The sequence below is a fragment of the Gobio gobio genome, assembly GCF_949357685.1.
Source record: "Gobio gobio genome assembly, chromosome: 12".
Classification (NCBI taxonomy): Eukaryota; Metazoa; Chordata; class Actinopteri; order Cypriniformes; family Gobionidae; genus Gobio; species Gobio gobio.
Window position 1 is genome coordinate 9,149,996 of NC_137105.1, and position 26,765 is coordinate 9,176,760.

Consider the following 26,765-nt stretch of genomic DNA (forward strand, 5'->3'; position numbering starts at 1 on the left):
CAAAGTCCATCTCACTACAGTGGTTCTACAATAACTTTATGAAGCGACGAGAATAGTTTTTGTGTGCAAAAAAAACCTAAATAACGACTTATATAGTGATGACCGATTTCAAAACAATGCATCATGAAGCTTCGAAGCGTTGTGAATCAGTGAGTCGATTCAGCGGTTTGAATCGCCAAAGTCACGTGATTTCAGCAGTTTGGCGGTTTGACACGCGATCCAAATCATGATTCAACTCGCTGATTCATAACGCTTCGAAGCTTCATGATACATTGTTTTGAAATCGGTCATCACTATATAAGTCGTTATTTAGGGGTTTTTTTGCACACAAAAACTATTCTCGTCTCTGTGGTGTGTCTCGAGCTATAATTCGTCTTGTAACGGCCGATCTTTGGTCTCATGGATCTATAATTTGTTCCCTGGCAAATCGTTTAGGCTGAGGGCAAAGATAAGTTTCATTACTTTATATTTTTAGGCTATAACTGTACGTTGCAGTTGTAACGTTAGCCTACTAGCACTGACTTTGAATGTTTGACTGAATTGTTTGCTTTATTTCATGTATAGCTTGTTATACATTACTTATACTTTTGTATTATTGATCATACATAAACTTGCATTTAACAAAAAGAGACTGGGTTGTGTTTCATGTCATTTAATGTTATCACAGTGATAATCATATTGTCTGAACCAGATATTAATATACAGATTTTCTCCTCATTGTTGTCACTACTAGAGCAAGCTCCTGATTGGTTAACGCGGCGCGAAATATTCGCCAAAGTTCAGATTTTTCAACTTGAGCGATTCGCGCCATTCCCCGCGATTGGCGCGTTCAAAACGCTCAATTCGCGTCCTTCGAATCGCGCGATTGAGGCAGCGCGATTCGAAGGACGCGAATTGAGCGTTTTGAACGCGCCAATCGCGGGGAATCGCGCTGCCTCAATCGCGCGGAATCTCGCTGCCTCAATCACGCAGAATCTCGCTGCCTCAATTGCGCTGCCTCAATCGCGCGGAATCTCGCTGCCTCAATCGCGCGGAATCTCGCTGCCTCAATCGCGCTGCCTCAATCGCGCGGAATCTCGCTGCCTCAATCGCGCGGAATCTCGCTGCCTCAATCGCGCGGAATCTCGCTGCCTCAATCGCGCGGAATCTCGCTGCCTCAATCGCGCGAATCTCGCCAAGGAAAACCATTTCGCCTCTCTGCATTGACTTAACATGTAAATCACTCGCACGAATCACGTCCGGTGTGAACGCACCATTAGGGGTGTCGAACGACAGTAATTAATGACAGAATTTTCATTATTGGGTGAAATAACCCTTTAAAGATTTATTAACGTTACTGTAGTATGAAGCAGGGTGAGGCTGAAAGCTGTTGGAGGGGAACGAGGCCGCTGGAGAGTTTGCTAATGAGAGACAAGCACGACGCACGGCTCGGTAGCAGTGGAGCTTTTATTATGCCGCAGGCGACCACTTCCACTTTGTCCGCTCATGCGTATGTGAAGTAACGCAGCGCTGTTTTATCATATTAGATACATTTGAGTGTGTTGAAAATTATGTTAGAATACAACTGTGCTTTTCCTCAGCAGTTACTATGAGACACTTTTTGCACGCTGCAGTAAGCTAGATCGATATTAGGCATGGTAAAACATGGTACTCGCGGTAAATCCAAAAAACGAGATTTAAACAATAAGATCAACTGTGCTGAGCTATATAACAATGATTCGTTTTCTTTCAATGAATTTATCCAGTTGCTCACCTGTCTAATAAAACACATAATATATTATAGTGTCTTTAGTGTTTCCTAGGTTTCCACAAAATAAAACCAGAAATCGATGGTAACATGGTATGATGTCATTGATAGGCGACGCATGGACATGGTTAAATTTCTTATTTCTCTGGATAGAAACATTCTTGGAATGATAATGTGATTAATGTAAGTACACAAGTCAAAAAAATTGTTCTAGTGGTTTTGGTTCTTACATATTGTCTTTAAACCAATCCAAAGAAGAAAGAAAGTCATACAGGTTTGGAACAGCATGAGGGTGAGTAAATGATGATAGAATTTTCATTTTTGGGTGAACTATTAGAATAAACATAATTTGTCTTGAAATCTATTTGAGTGTACTTAGCATGCTGAGACAACTGACTGTATGTGATACATCAACAAAATACCCTTTTTATAAAGCCATCACATAACACCTAAACCCTTCGCTAATACGGTGTCACACAGCAATGTGCTATGCCATACCATGTGATGATTTTGATCGGTATTACAGCTTTTGGAATAAAAAAAAACACACATGCAAGAACCACTCCAAGTGCCTTTAAAGTTAGCATGAAATGGAAGTTGTGATAGTCTTTTCACCCATGATATAAAATGGCTTCTCAAAGAAGGAAAAAATTAGGGTGGGACTTGATTTTCTGTCTATTGGTGGATCTCATGTGAGTAACAGGTTGTCCCACCCTCACGCCGAACACACGTCATCAGAGAAGAGATGCCGCTGCTAGAGGGAGGGTAAGTTATTTTGATTAAAGATTATGAAAGCACATGAATAAAAAAATAATAATTGTGGCGTGCACAGAAAAATCATTTATAATAAATACTGTGATATTCCATTTAAAAAATGGTGACTTTAACCAGGCAAAAGTTACGGCTAACCAATGTTCTGTACAGATTCACTCATAAAAGTGCAAGTCACAGATCCTACTGACTCAGCATCAGTTGAGTCTCATCCTCCCTTCTATTCTCTAACGTTTGTTCCTCTGCTCCAGGTTTGATCTTGTTTGCGTCACACACCAGGTAGATGGTAGTCTCCGGGACGTTTTTGGCATGGGATGTACGGCAGATGACGAATCTCCCGCAGAGACATCCCAACTGGTTGACTTCTTGTTTGAAGGTCTTGCTGAAGATATAGTAGATGAACGGGTTGTATACAGTGGATGTCTTGGCGAACAGACAAGGAAGCATGCTGACCTCAGGAGGGATTGAGTCACCAGGCCGGTAGACAGACCACAGGCTAATGATGCCATACGGCGTCCAGCCGCCCACAAACCCAATGCTGATCAACACAGCGATCTGTAAAAGCAAAGAATAACACACTGAGATCTGTTTTGATGTTTGTTCCTGGCCAACATTGCATGTTGGGGCAAATGTAGGCATGTAGGTTTGTCCATGGGTTCCATGTTGGCTCAGTATGGGCTAATTCAGATAAGGCCAACATGGAACCCTTTGACAAACACATTTAGGGCCTATACTGGGGCTAATTCAAATAGGGCCGAGTCATGGAACCCTTTGACAAACCCATTTAGGGCCCATACTGGGGCTAATTCAGATAGGGCCAACATGGAACCCTTTGACAAACCCATTTAGGGCCCATACTGGGGCTAATTCAGATAGGAATGAAATGGAACCCTTTGACAAACCTATTTAGGGCCAATACTGAGGCTAATTCAGATGGTGCCATCATGGAACCCATTAACAAATCCATTTAGGGCATTTACTGGGCCTAATTCAATAGGGTCGTCATGGAACACTTTGACACATTAATTTAGGGTCAATACTGGGGCTAGTTCAGATAGGGCCATCATGGAACACATTGACAGACCCATTTAGGGCCAATACTGGGGCTAATTCGGATAGGGCCGACATGGAACCCTTTGACAAACCATTTAGGGCCCATACTGGGCTAATTCAGATGGGGCCATCATGGAACCCATTAACAAATCCATTTAGGGCATTTACTTGGGATAATTTAGATAGGGCTGACATGGAACCCATTTAGGGCCCATACTGGGGCTAATTCAAATAGGGTCGTCATGGAACACATTGACAGACCCATTTAGGGCCAATACTGGGGCTAATTCGAATAGGGCCGACATGGAACCTTTTGACAAACCCATTTAGGGCCAATACTGTGGCTAATTCAGATAGGGCCATCATGGAAACCTTTGACAAACCCATTTAGGGCCCATACTGGGGCTAATTCAGATAGGGCCATCATGGAACCCTTTGACAAACCCATTTAGGGCCAATACTGGGGCTAATTCAGATAGGGCCGACATGGAACCCATTGACCAATAGACCATTATAAATAACACTGCATATGTTGTGCCTTGCACTTCTACTGTGTAGTGATTGGCAGCTCTTTCTGAATACATTCACAGCGATATGAATGCTGAATGTGTCTATAATTAACCTTCAGTTACAGCAGTTTTTAAATAGTCTCACATGGGAACAACATTCACAGATAAGAACATGGTAAGGAGTATGCTGAAAGAATCTGACTTTGAGTGGATGTCATAGAAGGATTACTAACTGAAAGATTGCTGGTTTGAACCCAATTTATTATTTTCTTGTTCTGCTTCTCAAGGCTTTCCTTTTCCATATACTGACATCAGGCAAGGGAAGCAGTCAAGCTCCCTTTAAAAGAATCACTACGCTCCATACAACTGGTTCACTATTATCTAACTCTTCTGAAGCCATGCGACAGCTTTAGATTTTTTCAAAATTTTCACAGGTACTCTCATCAGTGCTTGCACAACAGTCTTATTTTAGCATAGGTATACTATTCGTTTTTGTTAATATTCAACTAAAATATTAGAATTATATTTTAATTTTAGTTAAAAGTTTTAGTAATTTAGCTGTTTTTGTCATTTGTATTTGTTTGTTTTTAATATGTTCATTTGTCCATAGGCTAAATGTTGCCTTGTCAACTAGCTGAAATAAAATAAGTTTAATTATATTTTATTTTATTTCAGGTAGTGAAAATGTTGTTGTTGTTGTTGTTGTTGTTGTTTTTACTATAAATGTGACTTGATTTTCAATAACAGTAATAACCTTGGTGCACACATTAAAACTTGACACCTCAAAATGTAGGGTCTGACATGACCAGGTTTATTTTGGCATATTGCATACAATGTTGCATAAAACAATACAATTTTGCACATCAAAAAAAAAGTATATGCCTGTTTAGTGTTGTATTCAGTAAGATGTGGGTAAAGTACATAAGAAACACATTTACTGAAAAAAAAATCATATATTAAAACAAACAGGCATGTGCCTCAGCAAGTCATGTGACTGAACAATTTGCTTAGATGATTGGCTAATATTTTTACCCTCAACATCCATTTTGCTTCTTTTTTTGCATCAGATTCCCAGGAAGTGACAACTTGGATTCTCTTGAACACATGAAACATATGCATTTGCAAATAGTCAATTTAATTGAATGGAAACATAGTTATTTTTGCAACACATCTTCAGGTGCCAAGTTTGTACACTAAAGTCTGGAAAACATCTTGTGCAAAATATCCTTTATGTTCCACAAGAGAAAGAAAGTCATGTAGGTTTGGAACATCAAGAGTGTGAGTAAATGATGACAATTTTGGTGTGAACTATTCTTTTAGGATTGTTGTCTCTCTGTGCTTTATGTAAATGTAAATATGTTAAAAAATGTATATTGTTTTTTTAATATGTGAAGTAATAATTAAAGAAATTCTGGCCACTGTGACTTGACTAAAGCTAGAAAGCCTCTGATACTCTTGGGTTTCATATCACGTTCAGATGAAAGCTTAATGTGCAGATCTTATATTTCATAGTACATTTTGGTACATATACTGTAAATCAAACACACTCACCACCATGAGCCGCCGCTGCATCTTTATCATGTTGGGTATGTGGTTGCTGCCGTCCATAGACTTGTAGGTGACATATAGTTTCAGAGCGATACCAGAGTAGCACGACATGATGATGACGGCTGGGAGGACAAGGTTCATGAGGAAGATGGTGATGATAAAAGACTGGCTCTGTTCCTTCATTTCCCTCCAGGCCAGAGTACAGGATAGGCCGAAGGACTCTGGGCCGTATTTTCCCCATCCAATCAGAGGAAAAATAGCCCAGAGTAGTGCGTACAGCCATGTGGTTGCCACAAGTATCTTTGCGTTCCTTTTACTGATTTTCTCTTCTATGGACAGAGACAGACAGAGACAGTTCTAGGTATGAAAAGGGGATCTAAATGTATCATTTAGTTTGATCATATATGGGTTGGTTGAGGCTACACTCTAAAAAAAAAAAAGGTTCTATATGGCACCAAAAATGGTTCTTGGCTCGTAATCATAGGGGAACCTTTTTTAGTGCTATATAGCACCAATTTTGGTGCTTCAGTGGTTCTTCAGCGGTTCTTCAGAGGTTCTTCGACTAAGGTGCTATATAGCACCTCTGAAGAACCGCTGCCACTGAAGCATCAAAATGTGTGCTATATAGCACTAAAAAAGGTTCCCCTATGATTACAAGCCTTTTTTTTTAGAGTGTATGGTGTTATTTATAAAGTGCCTTTCCCAAGCTCAAGGTCTTTGTACAATAAAATGTAAAATATCAAACATAAGCTTCAAATAGTCCATAGATATACATACACTTAAAAAAAAAGGTTCTATATGGCACCAAAAATGGTTCTTGGCTCATAATCATAGGGGAACCTTTTTAAGTGCTATATAGCACCAATGTTGGTGCTTCAGTGGTTCTTCAGAGGTTCTTCACCGGTTCTTTAACTAAGGTGCTATATAGCACCACTAACTATGGTGCTATATAGCACCGCTACCATATACAGAACATGTTAAGATATGGTGCTATATAGCACCAAAAGTGGTTCCTCTATGATTACGTGCCATATAGAACCTTTTTTAGAGTGTATACACATACAAATATACAGTAACTAAACAGCAGAACACTTAACAGAGGAGGGTTGGAAATACTGTAAGAAAATATACGTTTTAGTTGAGATTTGATATAATAGCACTGTCACGATAAGTAAGAGGGAGAGAATTCCAGAGCTTGCCTTGGAGCCACAGCACTGAATGATCTACCACCCATTGTTGAAAGATAGTCACTAAAGAATTGTTGTCTTTAGTGCTGAGTGCAGGTTGCAGTCGGACAATATTACGAAGGTGGTTTTACCATGACTACGGATAATGTGACCAAGAGGTAACAAATAAATATTGAATAGAAATGGTCCAAGAACAGAGCCTTGAGAGAGAGAGAGAGAGAGAGAGAGAGAGAGAGAGAGAGAGAGAGAGAGAGAGAGAGAGAGAGAGAGAGAGAGAGAGAGAGAGAGAGAGAGAGAGAGAGAGAGAGAGCATGGAGAAGATTGAAGTTATGGACAGTAATAAAAAATTGACTATCAGTGAGATATGATATAAACCAAGATAAAGCACTACCCATGATGTCGATAGCTGATAGCAGAAAGGTAAGTATGTGATGAGATACAATGTCAAAGGTATCTGTTAAGTCAAGCATGATGAGAACAGTAAGATGACCAGAATCAGCAGATATTAGGAGGTCATTAGTCATTTTAACCAATGCTGTTTTAGTCCTTTGGCCTGACCGAAAGCCATGGATATAGGGATCAGGAATATTGCTGAGCTGAGAGGCAACTACTTTTTCGAGCAGTTTAGCAATGAAAGGAAGATTATATTAGATTATTCATAATTATATTAGAAGAATCCAGCCCAGGTTTCTTTAGAGTGACTGCAGCTATTTTTAATGCTAGTGGGACAGACCCAGAAGAAAAAGAACAGTTGATCAACTGAGCAACAGGAGATGAGATTACAGATAGGCAGTTTTTAAGAAGTGAGGTACAGTAGGTGCATGATCTAACTGACAAGTAGACGATCTAGTTTGAGCAATCAGGTTATTAACAGAGGATGGACTGTTGGGAGTAAAGCTAGACAGGATGAATTTTATGGGCTGAGGTGAGGACCAGTTAGAGGAGACTTCTGATGAGTTTGATGAAAATGTTTCATAAACAGATTTTTACCAAAGTATAAAGTTAGGTGGCACTTTATTTTGATGGTCCACTTTAGACATTCTACTATAAGTACCTTTGCAACTACTTAGCAGTCAGAGTATTAGTAGACTGTCTGCTTAATATCTGCTAATACTTTGTTGTGATGGTCACACAGACAACAGACATTCTACTGAGTATAAGTAACTTTGCAACTGCATGTCAACTTATTCTACTAACCCAAACCCTCAGATAATCAGACATTTCTCTTTGTAATGAAATCATTTCAAAACAGGTTAAAGCCTAAAAACCTCAATCCTCTGTAGCGCATGTACTGTAGTTGGTTTAACAATTCTTACAAACATCACCAAGAACACTAATAGATGCCTACTGTACAGGGAAATGGTACACGCTGACATGTATAACTGCTTTCATATTGATCTGAATTTGCTCTAAATGCCGCAAAATATTGGCAACTGTATTTCTAGTCTAGGTGGGCCTGAACTTAATCTGTGGCTGAGAGAGTGGTTTGAAACCACTGCAGTGTGTTTGTATGCTTTATTTAAGACAGGGAAAGAGATGCACAAACATACTGTGCATACTGAGTCTTTTCCCAGAAACCTGGGAAATGTGTGGTTTTCCAGATTACAGATGCACAAATAAACTTCTGCCACTAAACTAACAGAAACAAGGGTCTAGATTCTTTCATTTAGGGAGAGATCGGGGAGTGTTGTAACACTGTCAGCTTGACAAGTCAGGAAAGAGCTATGGTGAAGTCATCAATATACACATTTACAATATACTCATCAATAGACACTACTGTCATCAAAATACACTCCCATCAACCTTTTTGAGTGAAGTGGCACAGGAGAAGTGGCATGTGACTGTGAGCAACATTGTAGATTTTGACAAAAGATAATTTTTTGCCTATCAATCATTGTATATTAGGCCCTGTAAACGTGGTATTAAGATGTGTTTTGGTCGATCGGATCACAAGAAGATGAGGAAGACGCATACCCGTTTACACCTGTCTCTTTTGTCCCCTTTCAACCACTTCTGTCCTGATTTCTTCGAGGGCAGGGTTTTTCAAATCTTTCAATCTAATGGAAAAAAATAAGCTCGCACAATTTACATACGATTGCGCGCGGACATGACGGAAAACATTGTGCTTGGTACATTTTTCGTCTTCAAACCAAACTTGGGTCTCCGCTCCAGCCGACAAAGTTTAAATCCCACCTGGCTAGCGCACTTCCCATGCGCATGGAGAGTTGATGTCTTTTGCGAATGTTCAAACAAATTTGACCACATGAGCCTTTACACTACCAAAGCAATCCGGTCGAATGCATTTTCATCTACCTCTGGAAGTGGTCGAAAGTGGACAAGCTCAAAACATTTTAGACCCATTTACACCTGCATTTAGCGTCATTCACTTGTGAGCTGATCGACCAAAACACATCTTTATACCAGGTGTTTCTGATGAGTTACTGATGCTCAAACAAAACATTTTTTTTTACCATCCCCTGTCTCCCCTAATGAAAGTATGAGTAGTGCTTGTTCATGCAACAATAGCCATTGTGATGCTAAAGTGTTCTGGGTCGTTGTTAGGATGTTGTTTTGCAGTTACTTTGGTGTTCTGGGTGGTTGCTAGGGTGGCTTGGATTGTTACCAGGTCCTGGGTGATTGCTAAGGCAGTGCTATGCAGTTACTAGATGGTTTCTATGGTTGTTACCATGGTAGGTGGTTGTTAGGGTATTGCTATGTAGTTGCAAGGGTGTTCTGGGTGGTTGTTAGGGTATTGCTATGTAGTTGTTAGGGTGTTCTGGGTGGAAGTTAGGGTATTGCTATGTAGTTGCTAGGGTGTTCTGGATGGTTGCTAGGGTGGTCTGAAATGTTACAATAGTGTAGGTGGTTGCTGGGATGTTCAGGGTGGTTTTAGGGCATTGCTATCCAGTTGCTGGGGTGTTCTGCATGGTTGTTAGGGGGTTGCCAGGGCATTCCTATATAGAGTTTTCTGGGTGGGTGGTTGCTTAACTCAACATAGCCTACACAATGAGATCTTCTGGGGTTGAATCTCTTTCTGCTCTTTCATCATGATTTGTCTGGCAATAAGAGCAAACAAGAGATTCATTTATTTCTCTACACAGCCGTTTTTCCCATGCCAAGATTCATTTAAATAATGCAGTGCTTGCCTCCTGGCATAAGACTGCCAAAAAGCCTCTATTAAGTTCGTATCTGAACTGTCATGTTGAGTTTGTGTGTAAATTACAGCTATCTGCTGTAACAGAGCTCCCCAACAGCTCTCAGCATGAACATGACCCCTTACAGAGATGAAACCGGATCGCTCCGTCTGTCATTCATGGATAGCAAAACCTCGTTTTGCTATGTTATAGTGGAATAAATCAGAAATGACTGGCTGTTTGCACAACCTATTTAGAGGATTTCAGATGTGAGATATCATTTTTACATTACTCTCTTAATAGTGATCTCATTTGTTTTCTTATCTGGACAATTGAAACTGTAAGAGGGAAGTCAATTTGTCAAAATTTAAATGACAAGTTATCATCATTGAAATAAATATTCCTTATTTGAATATGCTTAAGACTTATCATAATTTATCTAAATTGTTTAGTTTGCATAGGCCAACTAAATCTCACTCCCTGCTCTTTGCAACAAACGTTTTTCCCTTCTTTTACTCCCAAGACTCTGATATTGTAATATATTTGATGTATAAATTAACTCTCATGTTCTGTTTGGGGTCTTAGAGACCTCAAGGCTCATTTAATTGGTCAAATGAGTATTTCAGGTTTGGTACAAGTTAAGCTCATTCGACAGCATTTGTGGCATAATGCTGATTACCACATCAACAACAACAAAAAGATTTCTACTCCTTTTCCTCCTTTAAAAAAATGCATATTATTTGAGTGGTAACACTTTACAATAAGATTTAATTTGTTAACATTAGTTAATCTATTAACTAACATGAATTAACAATAAGCAATACATTTGTTATTTATTAATCTTTGTTAACATTAGTTAACAAAAATATAGCTGTTCATTGTTTGTTCATGCTACTTCACAGTGCATTATCCAATGTTAACAAATACAACTTTTGATTTTAATAATGCATTAGTAAATGTTAAAATCAACATGAACAAAAATGAATAAATGCTGTAGAAGTGCACTCAAGTGTTACCATTTGAGCTGTAAAGTTCATTAAAGGGATAGTTCACCCAAAAATGAAGATTTGATGTTTATCCGTTTACCCCCAGGGCATCCAAGATATAGGTGACTTTGTTTGTTCAGTAGAACACAAATGAAGATTTTTAACTCCAACCGTAGTCTGTCAGTCGTATAACGCATGTGAATGGTAACATGCATCTATAGCCGCGTTTCCACCGCAGGAACTTTCCCCAGGAACTAGGAACTTTGGGGTGGTACTCGGTGTGTTTCGACCGCAGGAACCAGGGTCTAAATGAAGTTCCGGCTAAATATTTCCTCCTCCAAACGGCCCTGCACGCAAGGTAGTACTTTTTCAAAGTTCAGGAACTTTCGGGGGTGGGACTTGGGCGCTGAACATGCTGATTGGTTGAGCTCACGCAGCATTTATTTCAACCAGCATTTTTAAAAGTCTTTTGCGAGGTTCGTTCTGCGTTCAGTAAAGATCAGTCTTGCTCTTTCTGTCTGATGGTGCGCGTTCGACTCAGCCATCTCACGGTCAAGGTCCTTAATAGCTGATAGTAACATAAGTTGTCTTATTTTAAATCTAGCTTTACGAGCTTTCAGAATACGCTTTAGTATCAGTGCTCGTCTCTTTTCCGCCATGTTGTTAAATATCTTTAGTAAACCAATACATAACCAGCAACAGCAGCGCTGCTTGCATCTCCTCCGTACTTGTTATTGTTGCAGACATGTATCGCACAAAAATGATTACTGTCCGTAGCTGACTGGGAGGAGCAGTCGCGCGCAGTCCTACATCACCGGACTAATTTGCCTAATCTTCACGGTACTTTAGACTGCAGTGGAAATGCAGACAGTAGCAGGTCTGGGGGGAAAATGTTCCTGTACAAAAAGTTCCTGGTACAAATTGTTACGGGTAATTTCGGTGGAAACGGGGCATATGAGAGTAAAAAAACATTTAAAAAAAACATGCACAGACAAATTCAAATTAAACCCTGCGGCTCGTGATGACACATTGATGTCTTAAGACACTAAATCACTTCCGGTAAGTGAGGTCAATGTACACGATTTGGTGTAGAGATACGCGCGAGAGAACACTTCCGGCGCTTGCATAAACTACACCACATCGTGTACAGACCTCACTTACCAGAAGTAATCACGCGCTGAAGGCTGTTGGACATAGTGAGGTATTTGAGGTAAAAAATTATATAAATACTGTTCAGTTTCTTGCACAAACCGATCGTTTCGTGTCTTAAGACATTAATGTGTCGTCACGAGACGACATTTTTTAAAATGTTTTTTTACTCTCATAGATTTTGTAACCATTCACATGCATTATACGACTGACAGACTGCATCGGTTGGTGTTAAAAATCTTAATTTGTGTACTACCGAAGAAACAAAGTCACCTATATCTTGGATGCCCTGGGGGTAAGCAGATAAACATAACATTTTCATTTTTGGGTGAACTATCCATTTAAGTTCATACACTCATTAGGAGTCCAGGCTGAAGTCACAATAGAAATAGGTCTGAGGAAACTCACTGGGTGATTGGAGCGTTAAAGACACGATGAAGCGAACAATAGCCATAATCGTCAGGGTCATCATGCTAGCTGATCCAAAGAAAAATCCCATCAGGCCGTAGTAGACACAGGTGACGTCTCCCCCTATCCAATGGTGTTTCCAAGCCGAGGCTACAGCCAGCGGGTACATTGTGATGGCTGCTCCCAGATCTGTCACAGCAAGATTCACGCTTAGAAGCTCAGGGGGCTTCATGTGGTTCGACCGCTTGTACGCCGTCACAAGAACCATCAAATTCCCCAAAATGGAAAGAATTGCTGCATATGAAAGATAACAAGGAGAAAGAATTATGCGTAGCAACATGTTATTCAACTGGTTTTACTCATTTTAAACACCTTCAATTTACTAAGAATTACATTTATAGTGCTTTGTTGGCAAAATTGTACATGGTAAAACATTTATTTTTCGCTTAAATGTTCTGGGTCGTTAAGATTTTTTTATAATGAAAATACAGTGAAAACTATAAAACTGGGAAATATTATTACAATTGAAAACAAATGTTTTCTTTTTGAATATATTTCAGTGTCATTTACTGCTGTGACACAAAGCTGAATTTTCAGCATCATTACTCCAGTCTTCAGTGTCCAGAGGTGTCAAAAGTATTCACATTCACTACGCAGGTAGAAGTATAGATATTGGGGTTTAAAAAGACTTCTGTAGAAGTTGAAGTATCAACTCAAGCTTTTTACTCAAGTAAAAGTGTAAAAGTACTGGTTTCAAAACTACTTAAAGTATAAAAGTAAAAGTAATGTAAGGGGAAAAAATGCCATTAAAGGGGTAGTTCACCCAAAAATGAAAATTCTGTAATTATTTACTCACCCTCAAGTTGTTCCAACCGATATGAGTTTCTTTGTTCTGAAGATTGAAGAATGTTTGTAAACAAGCAGATTATATGCAACCATTGACTGCCATAGTATTTTCCCCTACTATGGCAGTCAATGGTTGCTCTATCTGCTTGGTTACAAACTTTCTTCAAAAATATCTTCAGAACAAAGAAACTCATACAGGTTTGGAACAACTTGAGGGTGAGTAAATGATGAAAGAATTTTCATTTTTGGGTGAAGTATCCCTTTAAGGACAAAAGATTAGGCCGCGCCACAGTGCATACATTTTTCTAAAGGCCATAATGACTATAATGTTATATTAATAAGTTAATGTTGAAAATTTTAATATGCACTTGGCTACGCGTTTCAGCCGTATATATTCCCATTGAAAATGAACACATTTTAGGACAATGCAAATACATTAAAGGTCCCATGGCATGGCATTTTTCTATTATTTTATAATGTTTCCTGAGGTGTACTTATATTGTTAGTATGACTTTTACATCATAAAATGTCATAATTTAGAAATAAAAGGCATTTTTTCTATACTGCTGTTTGCCCTGTGGCTGAATGCCCTGCTTCAAGAGGCATGTCTGCTGTGAGACTTCAGTAAAAACGCCCACTGTTGTGATTGGCTGACATCTTTGCATTTTAAATGATTGGAGGGGGCGTGGTTTAATGAGGTCTACGAGGCACGAGCAGGCACGAGCTGCTGCCAGAGAGACGGATGTACTTGACACCTCTGTCAGTGTCACATGATCCTTCAGAAATCATATTTTCATATTAGATCATATTAATCTAATATTTGCTGCTCAAGAAACATTTGCATATTGCATCTGGTGTTTTGATTTTGTGATAATGACTACCTTACTGTACATATCCCTCCTTATAACTTACAGGATTTTTTCCCCATAAACTTGCTGAGCAAACCGATGCTTTATTCTATTTTGATTTTTAATGTTTGTATTAATGCATATTGTGTATTGCATTTACATTTTTATATATGCATTTTGCTTTAATCCAAAGTGACATGCATTGCATTTAAGTTTGAACATTTGATCAGTTTGTCCATTTCCCATGTTCTTGGCACTCCTCTACAGTTTAAACCACAGGAGTGTATTGGATATTGTGTTTTGTTTAATGTTAGGAGCAAATCCCAGAAGAATTCTTCGGCAGTCTTATATAACTTCATCTTCATACAGCTTCTTGTGTCTCAGCCTCTCTTTAATCTTAACAACCAACAGTATCATCTTCACTCTTTGATAACCTTGTGGTTGTGCCCTTCAGCCATGTATAGTTTCACACCGAGATGTCGAGGTGCTTTATCGCCAAATTGTACTAGTCTGCGACTGTACAATAACTGGACTTACATTTATGTTATACTGTATGCATTTGGCAGACACTATCCAAATCAACTTTTATTGCATTCAAGGCATGTATTGTAATCTTGTAAACTTAATTTTCTGGGAATCGAACGCATGACCATGGAGTTGCTAGCACCTGCTCTACAGTTGAACCTACACGGACAAATTAGAGCATGTTGTACACAACAATTAATCAAGATCTAATGGGATGAATGTCACATAACCTGTGAGGAACATATTTCACACACAAAAAACTTTTTTGCTTAAAGAAATGAATAACCTAATTGCATTTTAAGCTGTTTTTGAATAAGTTTAACTTTTCTAATGCATTAAAAATGTATACACCTTTTGCATCCCAGGGTCTGTTTGGACCAGGTCATAACCCTTTTAAAACAGACATAAATTAACATTTTTCAACTAAACAAAATTGCATCTAATCAGTAACTTCTCATTAATGAATGAATGCAAAAAATATGTTACCATGTTTTTGCCATGCTTAATTTACCCCCTTATTATTAATTATTTGACATTTCAAAGTTTTCAAGAACTACAGCTAAAACCAGTGTGATGCAAGAAAAAAAAAAATTATATATATATAAATTTTATTTAAATATTTCATTAGATAAAATTGAGAAGAACATATAGGCTAATATGATAATTACCAGTATGAACTCCATTGACTTCAATGGATTTAATCAAATTAATCTGAAACCTATAACTCACAACTGCCCAAAACATAAATTTATGAAACCGACATTATCTTTTTCTAACAAAACAGCATCAATATTACTCTGAAATGTTTTCAAACAAAACACATTTATTTTACTTTTTAATAAATAAACTTTTACTTTCAAATGAAAAAATGATGATACACAGCTTGAGTCTCATTTTCATGGTTTCATGGTTTATCAATAAGTGGCAGGAAAGTGAAATGTGGACTTTCTTTATGGACTCTTTCCTTTTTCAAATGTACACTATTTTGACATTCATTTGTTTGTCATTTTATTTTCATTTCAGAATTGTGTGTGTGAGAGAGCATGTTTATAAACAAAAGGGGAAAAAAGTATTTTACAGGGGGGGGGTTTATATCCTAGATTAAAAAAAAACCCAGTATAATTTAATGTGTAAAGTCACAGTTTACTTGTGTTGTCAAAATGGACCCTGGACGCAAAAGGTGTTACAATTTAGTTTAAATGGCTATATCTCTATCTATTTTTGTTAAAAACTATCTATCTATATCTGTCATCATGGACTTTCAGTTTGTCTTCATTCATCACATGTGTTTCTTTGTTCTATTTTCCCACTTATCAGTCTCCATGGACACTAATCATCACAGCTGTTCATCATTTAAGTAAATCATCTGTGTATTTAATTTCCTCCTTCTCCTCTGTTCAGTGTCTGGTATTGTTCGTGTCTGCATGCTGTTTTGAAGGTTGCCTGTTGATTTGGATTGTTCTAGTAAACATTCAGTACGTTTACATGGACAACAATACTCCGATATTAACCTGATTAAGACAATACTCTGATTAAGAAACTGCCATGTAAACAGCGATTTTTAATCTGGCTAAAGTCATACTCAAAAATCGAATTAAGAGAAGTATTCCTATTTTAGTCGCATAGAAATCTAGACGCACCCTAGCGGCAGCAAATGTAATTTGCAACCAGGGCGTCTAGCAACTCTCCTTTGGCTTGCGAGCTGGAAAAACCAAACTCTGGTCAGGCCAATCACATCGTGTAAAGAGTCAGTGGGCGGGTTTATCATAATGACGGCAGAGTTGCTGCGGTTCTGAGTGGTACTTGTAAACAAAGAAGATGGCGAACAGCGGCCTTTCGTATCGGCTTTGGCCGCGACTCTGGAAGACTTGGAGTTAAGCTTTTCTTTGAGAAAAGAACAAAGAACGGCACTGAAGTCATTCTTAAGAAAGGAAGATGTGTTCGGAGTTTTGCCGACCGGATACGGCAAAAGTTTAATCTATCAACTAGCTCCGCTTCACCTTCTTCGTTCCTCTGGTTGGTTGTAGCGCTATCCAATTGTATGCAGAGGGAATCTGAAAGACAACCGTTTGTCCCGCCCCTTGGATTGAGCCCTGCCAATGGTGTGTTCCCAGACCCAACATCTTGATGATGTGGGTCAGGCTTGTCAGGCTAGCATTATCGTATAGCATGACAAATAATTAACTGCCCTTGAAGCTTTCGTAAAAAAAACTGTATATGGTACCATAACGAAGACAAACTGTTTGTTTGTACGTGCAATTCTGGATGGAACGCCCGGACTGCATAGCATGGGGACGAAATGACGTGTGCCATTAATCGTTCTATGTTCTAAAACATGTAGAAGAGGAACATGAAAGGAATATTCTAAAAGCAACTCATGTAAACACCTTAATCAGAATATTGTTTTATTCAGATTAAGGTCAATAATTAGATTACTGCGGTCCATGTAAACGTAGTAATTGTTATCATCTTCGTCTTCATCTTTAGCGTTACAATATCTATATAAACTAACTATAAATGATGTACCTTTTCCTGGTCAAAATGATTGATCATTTTTTTTGCATTGTGTCCTCATGGATTCTCATTACTGTAATGCAATCCAAAAAAATCAAATTTGTATTACTGTTAAAAAAAAGTTATATATTATTATTCATACGTCATAGTAGTACTTTTTATGGTCCTTTAATTAAAATTATAAACAAACAAATAAAATGTATTACTGCATTAGAGTATTGAGACTCTAATAAATCAAATGTAAAATACATAAAATCTCATGAGAAATTTCCCAAGCAATTTTAGGTTGGTTTCAGTCTCAACCCCAGATGCTGTATCAGCTTCCACGACTAATGAAAGGGACACTATTTTAAATTGTTGAATGTTACATTTTACCAGCGTTATCATGCTTGATCTGTGCTGTGCTGGTGAAATCCTTCATCCAGGTTGACCGCTGAGTATGTGGATTACATTAAATATGAGCCATCTGCAGTCATACGCTTGAAAGAATTACATATGAGACTCTAGGATAAACGAATAGACCTTTTTTCCAGCAGCGGCATCTTTGATTTTTAATGGCAATGAAAGTGAGGCTGTGAGGGATAGACTCTGCTGATAGGGATCGTTCTGCTGTAAAAACACTGCAAAAATATCTTTCCAGGAGATCTCAGTAAACAAAAAAATCCCGACAAAATGAGCTGTGGAAATTTGTAAGTGATCTATGAGCTTTATACAGCTTTTTACTGCGGATGCCATTGAAAACACTGTAAGTCAATGCCTCACAGCCTCGCTTACTGCTCTGAATAAAGTCTATAGATCTCCCTGCGGTGAAAAAAAAGAATAGCTACATCTGCTTCAGCAAAAATAACAACAGCTTCCTGTGCAGGAACAAACAGTGTGTCAAGGAAACAGAGGACCTTCATTCAACAGAGCCGTATGGGTAAAGTTTGTAAGTCATAAGCCATCATCTTTACCCTTGATCCTCAGCTTGTAAATATGTCCAATGCTCCCTCTGCCAGTTGCATCAAGGATTTACCAAACACCTGCAGTTTGCTGTGACAAGTATTGAGGAGATTAAGGGCCCGTTAACAAGATACCGTTTTCAGTTTTGGCCATTCATTTACACGACAGCCGCATTCTTCTTTACAAAGTGACTACCCCAACTATTGGCATGGCATGCATAATCCAGCGTTTTTAATTGTTTTCTTGGATCCGTGTGAATGGGGATCGTTTTGACAACGTTGTCGTTTTCCATTTTTAGCACAATGTTGTACATCGTACCCTTAGGGTGTGTTCATACTTGGCATGTTTGGTTAGATTAAAACGAACCCTGGTGTGATTGCTCTGTTAGTGCGGTTCATTTGAATAAGTGTGAACACCAACCGAACCAAACAAGCCGAGACCACTGAAAAGAGTCTCGGTCCACTTCCAAGCGAACTCTGGTGCAGTTGGACTGAAATATTAACACAACACAGACCAAAGACATGAAAACGAACGGCACATGATGTCACAAGATGCAACACTAAACAGCCCAGAATGCTTTTTTCGCATCATAGTCATGATGTTGCCCATCACAGTTCAGTACAGGCATCAGAACCGCGTCTCCTCGCAGCAGATCTCGGTTTGTGTGTGTGACGGAGGGATTCCTGCCACTGTTTTGACTCTTTTACACATTTATAAGCCCTTCACAAGTTCTCAGCTGGTAGAAATACCATCATATGTAGGCTACACACATACAGCGAGCGCATTTAGCCCAGCACACAGCACTGTTTTGGATGTTCAGTAAGTTCCACTGTGATATACAGTATGTCATAAAAGCCAACCAAACAGGTTGTTAAAATATCCCAATGCCTTTAGGCTCGGTATCTTTAGGTTTGGTGTTAAAATGCCATTGTGAACGCTAAGCAGACAAGGACTAAAAGATAAAAAAAAAAAAAGTTTATACAGACTGTATAAAGGGTAAAAAGTAAAACTGATATCATAAACACATTCTTTCTGTTTCTCGAATCTGATTGGCTGAGAGCCTTTTCCAGCCGTGTGATATTCTACTGATAACAGCACTATAACCGTTTCACCGCTTGCGGCGACTGTCATGGCGTTCGAGAAATCCATCATATTTCAGATCAGACCCAGAGTGATTAAGCTATGATAGAGCATACCTGTTCATTTTTGTTACATTTTATTAAATTTTGATGCTATTCCTCTGTGCAAAAATGTATGCAAAAACTGACACTTCTAATCAACATTTCAACCAAAAAAACTTGACAAAAAGTAGTCTTTGAGATATAACCCCAAACCCACAACTTAATAAAAATATGCATTTATTTCTAAAAGCCACTAGATAATTTATAATCCACTTTATATAGAGCTACTCTCTAAAAAAAAAAGTTCTATATGGCACCAAAAATGGTTCTTGGCTCGTAATCATAGGGGAACCATTTTAAGTGCTATATAGCACCAATTTTGGTTCTTCAGTGGTTCGTCAGAGGTTCTTCACCGGTTCTTTGACTAAGGTGCTAAATAGCACCGCATCCATATACAGAACATGTTAAGATTTGGTGCTATATAGCACCAAAAGTGGTTCCTGTATGATTACGACGAAAAAAACATTTTTGGTGCCATATAGAACCTTTTTTTTTTTAGAGTGTATATAGGAATCTAGTGATTACATATGGCATTACATACGTTTTTCTTTTTTTACTCCCACCAGATGGCACTAATCTAACTTCAAAATTTTGATTTTAAATGCATTGTCTCTATTTTAACATGGAATACTGCTTAAATTAAAAATTATTTAAAATGATATATTTTTTATTAATATAAAAAATTGTGTATTATTTTTAATAAGGGAAAATAGCTTATACAAATTGTATATATATTGCATAGTATCACAAATCCACTTTAAAATTCTAAATAATAATCAAAAAATATATTATTGAACAAAAAAATATTCGGCTTCATTGGTTTTCCTGGGGGGGGGGGGGAGTTAAGGCTTCTATCACTTTTGACCACAAAGGAGCCAACTGTGACACCTAAATGAAGAGGACCAGAGTTGCTGAAATATTTAGGCTATCCCAGAACTTCTCCTATATGAAAGTACCAAAGCATTTAAACAAATACCTTTTCTTTTTTTTTAATCAAATATGTTAGATGTGGATTTCAGTAATCCGTCTGGAATCAAACAGACTCGCTATTACGTACCAGAATCGGTTACCAAAAAAGTTTGAGATCCAGAAACTCAATCTTACCAATTAGAAGCAGGAATGCACCAACTCCATAATCCACAGCGGGTGATAGTTTAGAGGAATACATATCCATGAGGACAAGTGAGGTGTGCTCTTCAGATAGAAGAGATTATGTTAAGTCCCAGAAATCAACGCGCTTGGCATGGATCAGTGCAATTTGGAAAAAGTTACAGAAAATATACGCGTCGCGTAATGATCCACACAGCTGTCTTGTGTCAGACACATCTGTCGTCCAAGAGAGATAGTTAAAGAACGCGATTAAATGAAGCCCCGACCTCAATAACAGACTGAGAGGATGAAGCGATGCTGTTACCTTTGCGCAATAACGAGTAAAGCAGAAGAGCGCGACTGTAGCCTACTGCAGGAGTCTGATAACATTCTACAAGGGTCCGCTTCAGTCAAGTCCCCAACAGGCAACAGGAGGGGCTATTGGACCACACTGTAGTCCTGCCATACATAGATAGATAGATAGATAGATAGATAGATAGATAGATAGATAGATAGATAGATAGATAGATAGATAGATAGATAGATAGATAGATAGATAGATAGATAGATAGATAGATAGATAGATAGATAGATAGATAGATAGATAGATAGATAGATAGATAGATAGATAGATAGATAGATAGATAGATAGATAGATAGATAGATAGATAGATAGATAGATAGATAGATAGATAGATAGATAGATAGATAGATAGATAGATAGATAGATAGGACTTTTTTCAGATTTACGCAATGTAATCAATAGTAAAATTCCATTAAATTGAATAATCCTTACATATTTTAATTGAATAATTGAACCAATTATTCAGTTAAAATACGTAAGGATTATTCATTTAATTTAACTAAAATGCCCCCTTTCTTACCAACCAGTTTGCTTCATAGATCAACAGCAAAATGAACAGACTAATTTTTAATCTCTAAAAGTAAAAGGCAAGTAATGTATCAACATGTATAGGCCTATATATATTAATATTTCTTTGAGGAATGTCCAACATATCCATTTTTTTTACATTTAAATTCATACATATAACTAAGTCATGCAAAAAATATGTTGTAATCACTAAATACATAAATAAATATCAAACTTATAAATCTGTATATTTATGTAGTGAAATATATTCAATAAATGCATTAAAAGCCACTATGTTTTATCATTGGGTCACCTAGTCACCTTCCATCAGTGAGCTAACTGTGCTATCAAGCTAGCCTAATGCTCACTTGAGGTAATGCTTTTTTATTTTGTTCAAATATTTTGATTTTACCACCTAGTTATACTGCATTGTAAAGTGTAAGTGTAAAACAAAGGATTTGATAGACAGAAATATGTTATTATAGAAATTATGATAGAGAGAAACTATGCCCTCTTGGGGGCGTTTTACCCCACAAGCTATGACTTTAAAAAAAAAGTTTAATTTTTAAAATATAATTATATTCCTTATAAATAACATATCCTCTCAAACTACAGACTTCACTATTCATCCATCATACATCACTGTGATATCCTGCAGAACAATATTCTCTTAAACACTTGTTTACTAATATCTGAAAACTATAGCGTTTACCATGTAATCCTCTTCTCTTCAAATACGTAGCTGGTGTCAGCTTCTCCAAGGAGATTTGTTTATCCCCGTTGTCAAACGTAGTGCATAGCAACAGTGAAAATGTATCTTGACTCCCTCTAGTGGTTATTCTGGGAAAAACAGGTGGGGGGGGGGCGTTTTACCCCACTCTACCCTATATAAAAACAGGGTGGCCGCGGGTCTTAAAATGTCTTAAATAAAGTTTTCCCAATAAAAGGCCTCAAAAAGCATTAGGCTACGTTGTCTTAAATTCAGATTTCATGGGTCTTAAATATTTTTGGTCACATTTCCGCGAAAATGTTTCAATCTGACGGGCCCAATGACTGTTTACAATCATTAGACAGACTGAAGAAGTCATGACTCATGATGTAGCCTATATGAAACAGCTTCAAAGACAGTCTTTTTAACCACGCAGTATCATTATGTGTTACTTATTCATATTATCATAGAAGAGCTGAGATAAAAGTGTATAGGCTAGTTCGGATATAAACACTGATGTCTATGTTAGCGATCAAAATAGAGTGAGTCACCTAGCTTTTGAAAGTAAAAATGGCTCTTCAAATAATGATTGTATCCTTATATCGTTGTTGTGATTGTCATTGTCAAATTGTCACCGAATCATTGATTCAAGAGATTCGTTCAGTAATGAAACTATGGCTGCGTCCAAAACCTGGAAAATGCTGGACACATTTCAAGGTAGGAAGTCATCTAGGCACGTCCGAATCTAATGTTAGCTTCACTTCCTGTCTCCTCAGATACCTTCTGATGTATTTTTAAAGGCAGCACAAAAATCGCTGCCTTTGAAATCCCACAATCCTGTGCTTTCCATTCTGTGACAGTTGAGTTGGAAAAAGATGGCGTCCAAAAGTTGCATTTGTCTGGTCAGTTTACGTAATTAAATATTTGTTTAGTTCTCACCAAAGCTCTCTCTATTTTCCTGTAGATCATTAAACGGTTACACTGCCTAAGAAGTCTGTCCGAAATTAGTTTCGTGAGGTGCCTTCATGCACAAGTGCTGCCTTACAAGTCATTGTCTGATAAGGCAGCGAGGCAATGAGACAGCTGCCTAGGTTTTCGGACACAGCCAATGAAGTGCTTTTAAGTGAGTCATTGAATCATTCATTCAAACCAATTTATTCAGATTCATTAAAAAATTTAAATAGACTGCAGCATTTAACATTTGTCAAAACCTCTAGTAAATTACATGTTATTTTTATACACATATATTCGCAAAAGTATTGGACACCCCTCCAAATCATTGAATTCAGGTGTTCCAATCACTTCCATGGCCACAGGTGTATACAATCAAACACCTAGGCCTGCAGACGCTTCTACAAACGTTTGTGAAAGAATTGGGCACTCTCAGGAGCTCAGTGAATTCCAAGTCCATTCGTGAAATTTCCTCACTGCTAAATATTCCATGGTCAACTGTTAGTGGTATTATAACAAAGTTGAAGCAATTGGGAACAACAGCAACTCAGCCACAAAGTGGTAAAGGCGCACAGTGCGCAGAAGTCGGCAACTTTCTGCAGAGTCAATAGCTACAGACCTCCAAACTTCATGTGCCCTTCAGATTAGCTCAAGAACAGTGCGTAGAGAGCTTCATGGAATTGGTTTCCATGGCTGAGCAGCTCATCCAAGCCTTACATCACCAAGTGCAATGCAAAGCATTGGATACAGTGGTGTAAAGCACGCCGCCACTGGACTCTAGAGCAGTGGAGACGTGTTCTCTGGAGTGACCAATCACGCTTCTCTGTCTGGCAATCCGATGGACGAGTCTGGGTTTTGCGGTTGCCAGGAGAACAGTACTTGCCTGACTGCATTGTGCCAAGTGTAAAGTTTGGTGGAGGGGGGATTATGGTGTGGGGGTTGTTTTTCAGAGGTTGGGCTTGGCCCCTTAGTTCCAGTGAAAGGAACTCTTAAAGTCCTCATGAAATCAAAATCGATCTTATTTACTTTGTTAGCCAACATTACAGGTCTTAGGGTGAACAATTAATCCGTGCAAGTTAATACACATAAAAAAAATTGTTTGCCGTGGTAATCTTTAATCAAAATCTAAAAAGTAACTTCCGGTCTTGAATGGCGTTCCCTTTCCGATGACGACTATGTGACGGCTTGGGTTTGAATATCCTTAACCACTCCCCTCCAACCGTTAGTCTGCTATGAGCGTGAGATGGAGAGGAGGAGCGCTGAAGTGAAACCCTGCCCTCTATTCAATATTCCGTTTCGCTTGGAAATACGTCAGAGCACTGAAATCAAATCAGTTGCAACTTCCGGTTCACTGGGACTTTAATGCTTCAGCATACCAAGACATTTTCTGTAAAGCTGCTTTGAAACAATGTGTATTGTGAAAAGCGCTATACAAATAAATTTGAATTGAATTGAATTGAATTTTGGACAATTTCATGCTCCCAACTTTGTGGGAACAGTTTAGGGATGGCGCCTTCCTGTTCCAACATGACTGCGCACTAGTGCACAAAGCAAGGTCCATAAAGACACGGATGAGCGAGTTTGGTGTGGAGGAACTTGACTGGACTGCACAGAGTCCTGGCCTCAATCCGATAGAACACCTTTGGGATGAAGTAGAGCGGAGACTGCGAGCCAGGCCTTCTCGCCCAACATCAGTGCCTGACCTCACAAATGCGCTTCTAGAAGAATAGTCAAAAATTCCCATAAACACACTCCTAAACCTTGTGGAAAGCCTAGAAGAGTTGAAGCTGTTATAGCTTCAAAGGGTGGGCCAACTCCATATTAACCCCTACGGATTAGGAATGGGATGCCATTAAAATTCATGTACGTGTAAAGGCAGGCGTCCCAAAACTTTTGGCAATATAGTGTATATGCAGGAAAGTCTGTTTGTTTTATGGAATCAAGGTCTCATTCAAAAATGAGCATTCTTGTCACTAATAGCCGTAAATTGCAATAATTAAATTCTTACAAAACACACTTGATTGCAGAACATTGAAAAAACACTGTGTGAAAGAAATCAAATCAAAAAGCTTTAGTTGTACATTTTTATCAAGAATTGGATTCCCAACCTACATTTAATTTAATGAGACAAAGAGGAACTTCATCCCTAAATAAAATATGAATAATTTACTATACTGCATTAACAAAACAAAGACGATTGTGTTCTGCTATTTTTGATGTCTCAGAATGAAAATGAAAACTTAAATCCATCAAGAATTGTCAAACTGTGAGATTGAGCACAAGCACATAATGTTTTTTTGTACAGAGCAGAAATTAACTAAATTATGCAATACAACTAAAAGCACAATGCTCTGAGGAATTTGTTTGGGCACAATTCAAAATTAAAGCAGTATTGTCATCTGCAATCCATTGTTGATTTCTTCAGCTGGTTGTAGCAGATAACTATTTGTTTCAACATTTTTAGAGAACATTCAGAAGTAACGTTCCTATAATGTTTGTAAAATGATCAATGGAATGTTCCCTCAACGTTCGTATAACCAAGAAAAAACATTTCTAAAAAAAACGGACATTTTGAACATTCAGAAATAATGTTTTTAAAACTTAACAGGGATGTTAGCAAAACATTGGATGGATAATCAATGTTTAATTGTGCATTTGATCTGCTGCAAAGAATGATGGGAAATGTAGTTTCTAAGACATATATGCAATCACATAACTGGCAGCACATGCACTCAACACTCATAAACTCTATATGCCACTATATCTGTGATTATTCTCAATAAAGTGCTCACAGCCTCATTCACGGTTCCACAATTCCTTGAATATGACATCATGTTTCTGATGGCACGAAACAGAGTTTAGCCTCAGGGTTCCAGTGACCCCTGACTGATGCGTACAGTACTAGAACTCAACAACCATCAGATCCATGCCTCAATGATCATCTTTATGTGGAAATCAATCTGTTCAGGTTAGTTTGGCTGTGAATGTGTCAGGCTGCGAACAATTGAGTCTCAGATATCTGACCTTTTTAAAATCTGTGTGTACTGTAAATATGAAATAAAATAACTTTTATTTGCATATATAAGCAGCTTTCTATGAATAAAAAAAAAAAAGAAAAGTAAGAAAGGTAATGCTGAATGTCAATTAAAAAGGTAACACATCAGGTCATATTATTTTGTAACCTTAGTTGTCAACGGAATAATGAATCACATTTCTCATTTCTCTTCCTGTTCAAGGTGAGGATCTCTTGACAAGATCAGGGCTGCGTTTCCCAAAAGCATCGTAAGTTGATCATGGAGACCATTGGTGGCAATTGTTCTAGGATCAACGTAGGCTTATGATGCTTTTAGGAAACGCAGCACAGCATGTTTAAATCTTTCTGAGTCTTCATATGCAGTCACTCCCACCTCAAAACATCCTCCTTTGCAAGGAATTTTGTTGTTTTGACTTTCTAATAACACGGTTGCATTGCTCATTTAGAGTTGTCAATATCTCTGAATTATTCATAACACTTATCTCTGAATTCATTTGTAACTTAGTTGAACCAGTTCCAATTAGCACCTAGGGATTTAGCACCTTTCATCTGGTGTTATGTTTGTATGCAATATTTTTATGTGTGGGCTGTGTTTGTTTCTTTTAAACACTAAATGAATTATGAGTCTTAAGAAAAGATAAAAAATAATTGAAAATAGGTTTGGACATATTGCATTCATTATGCCATTAAAACAGAGCAATCCCAGCTAACAGGGAACATTCTCAGAACATTCTGGCAAATTTTTCTCAAAGTTATGAACAAA

The 26,765-nt window shown here is 38.0% G+C and overlaps 1 protein-coding gene across 1 annotated transcript; it reads right to left on the reverse strand.

Moving 5' to 3' along the window:
• Positions 1-1,682: 1,682 nt before the first annotated feature.
• opn8b (opsin 8, group member b) lies at positions 1,683-20,819 on the reverse strand. The gene is made up of 4 exons (XM_079830877.1): positions 20,453-20,819; positions 12,493-12,786; positions 5,632-5,957; positions 1,683-3,073 (listed from the first exon to the last, which is right to left on the reverse strand). The coding sequence occupies exons 1-4, from the start codon at positions 20,520-20,522 to the stop codon at positions 2,702-2,704; spliced, it is 1,062 nt and encodes a 353-aa protein (XP_079687003.1). The 5' UTR covers positions 20,523-20,819; the 3' UTR covers positions 1,683-2,701.
• Positions 20,820-26,765: the final 5,946 nt, after the last annotated feature.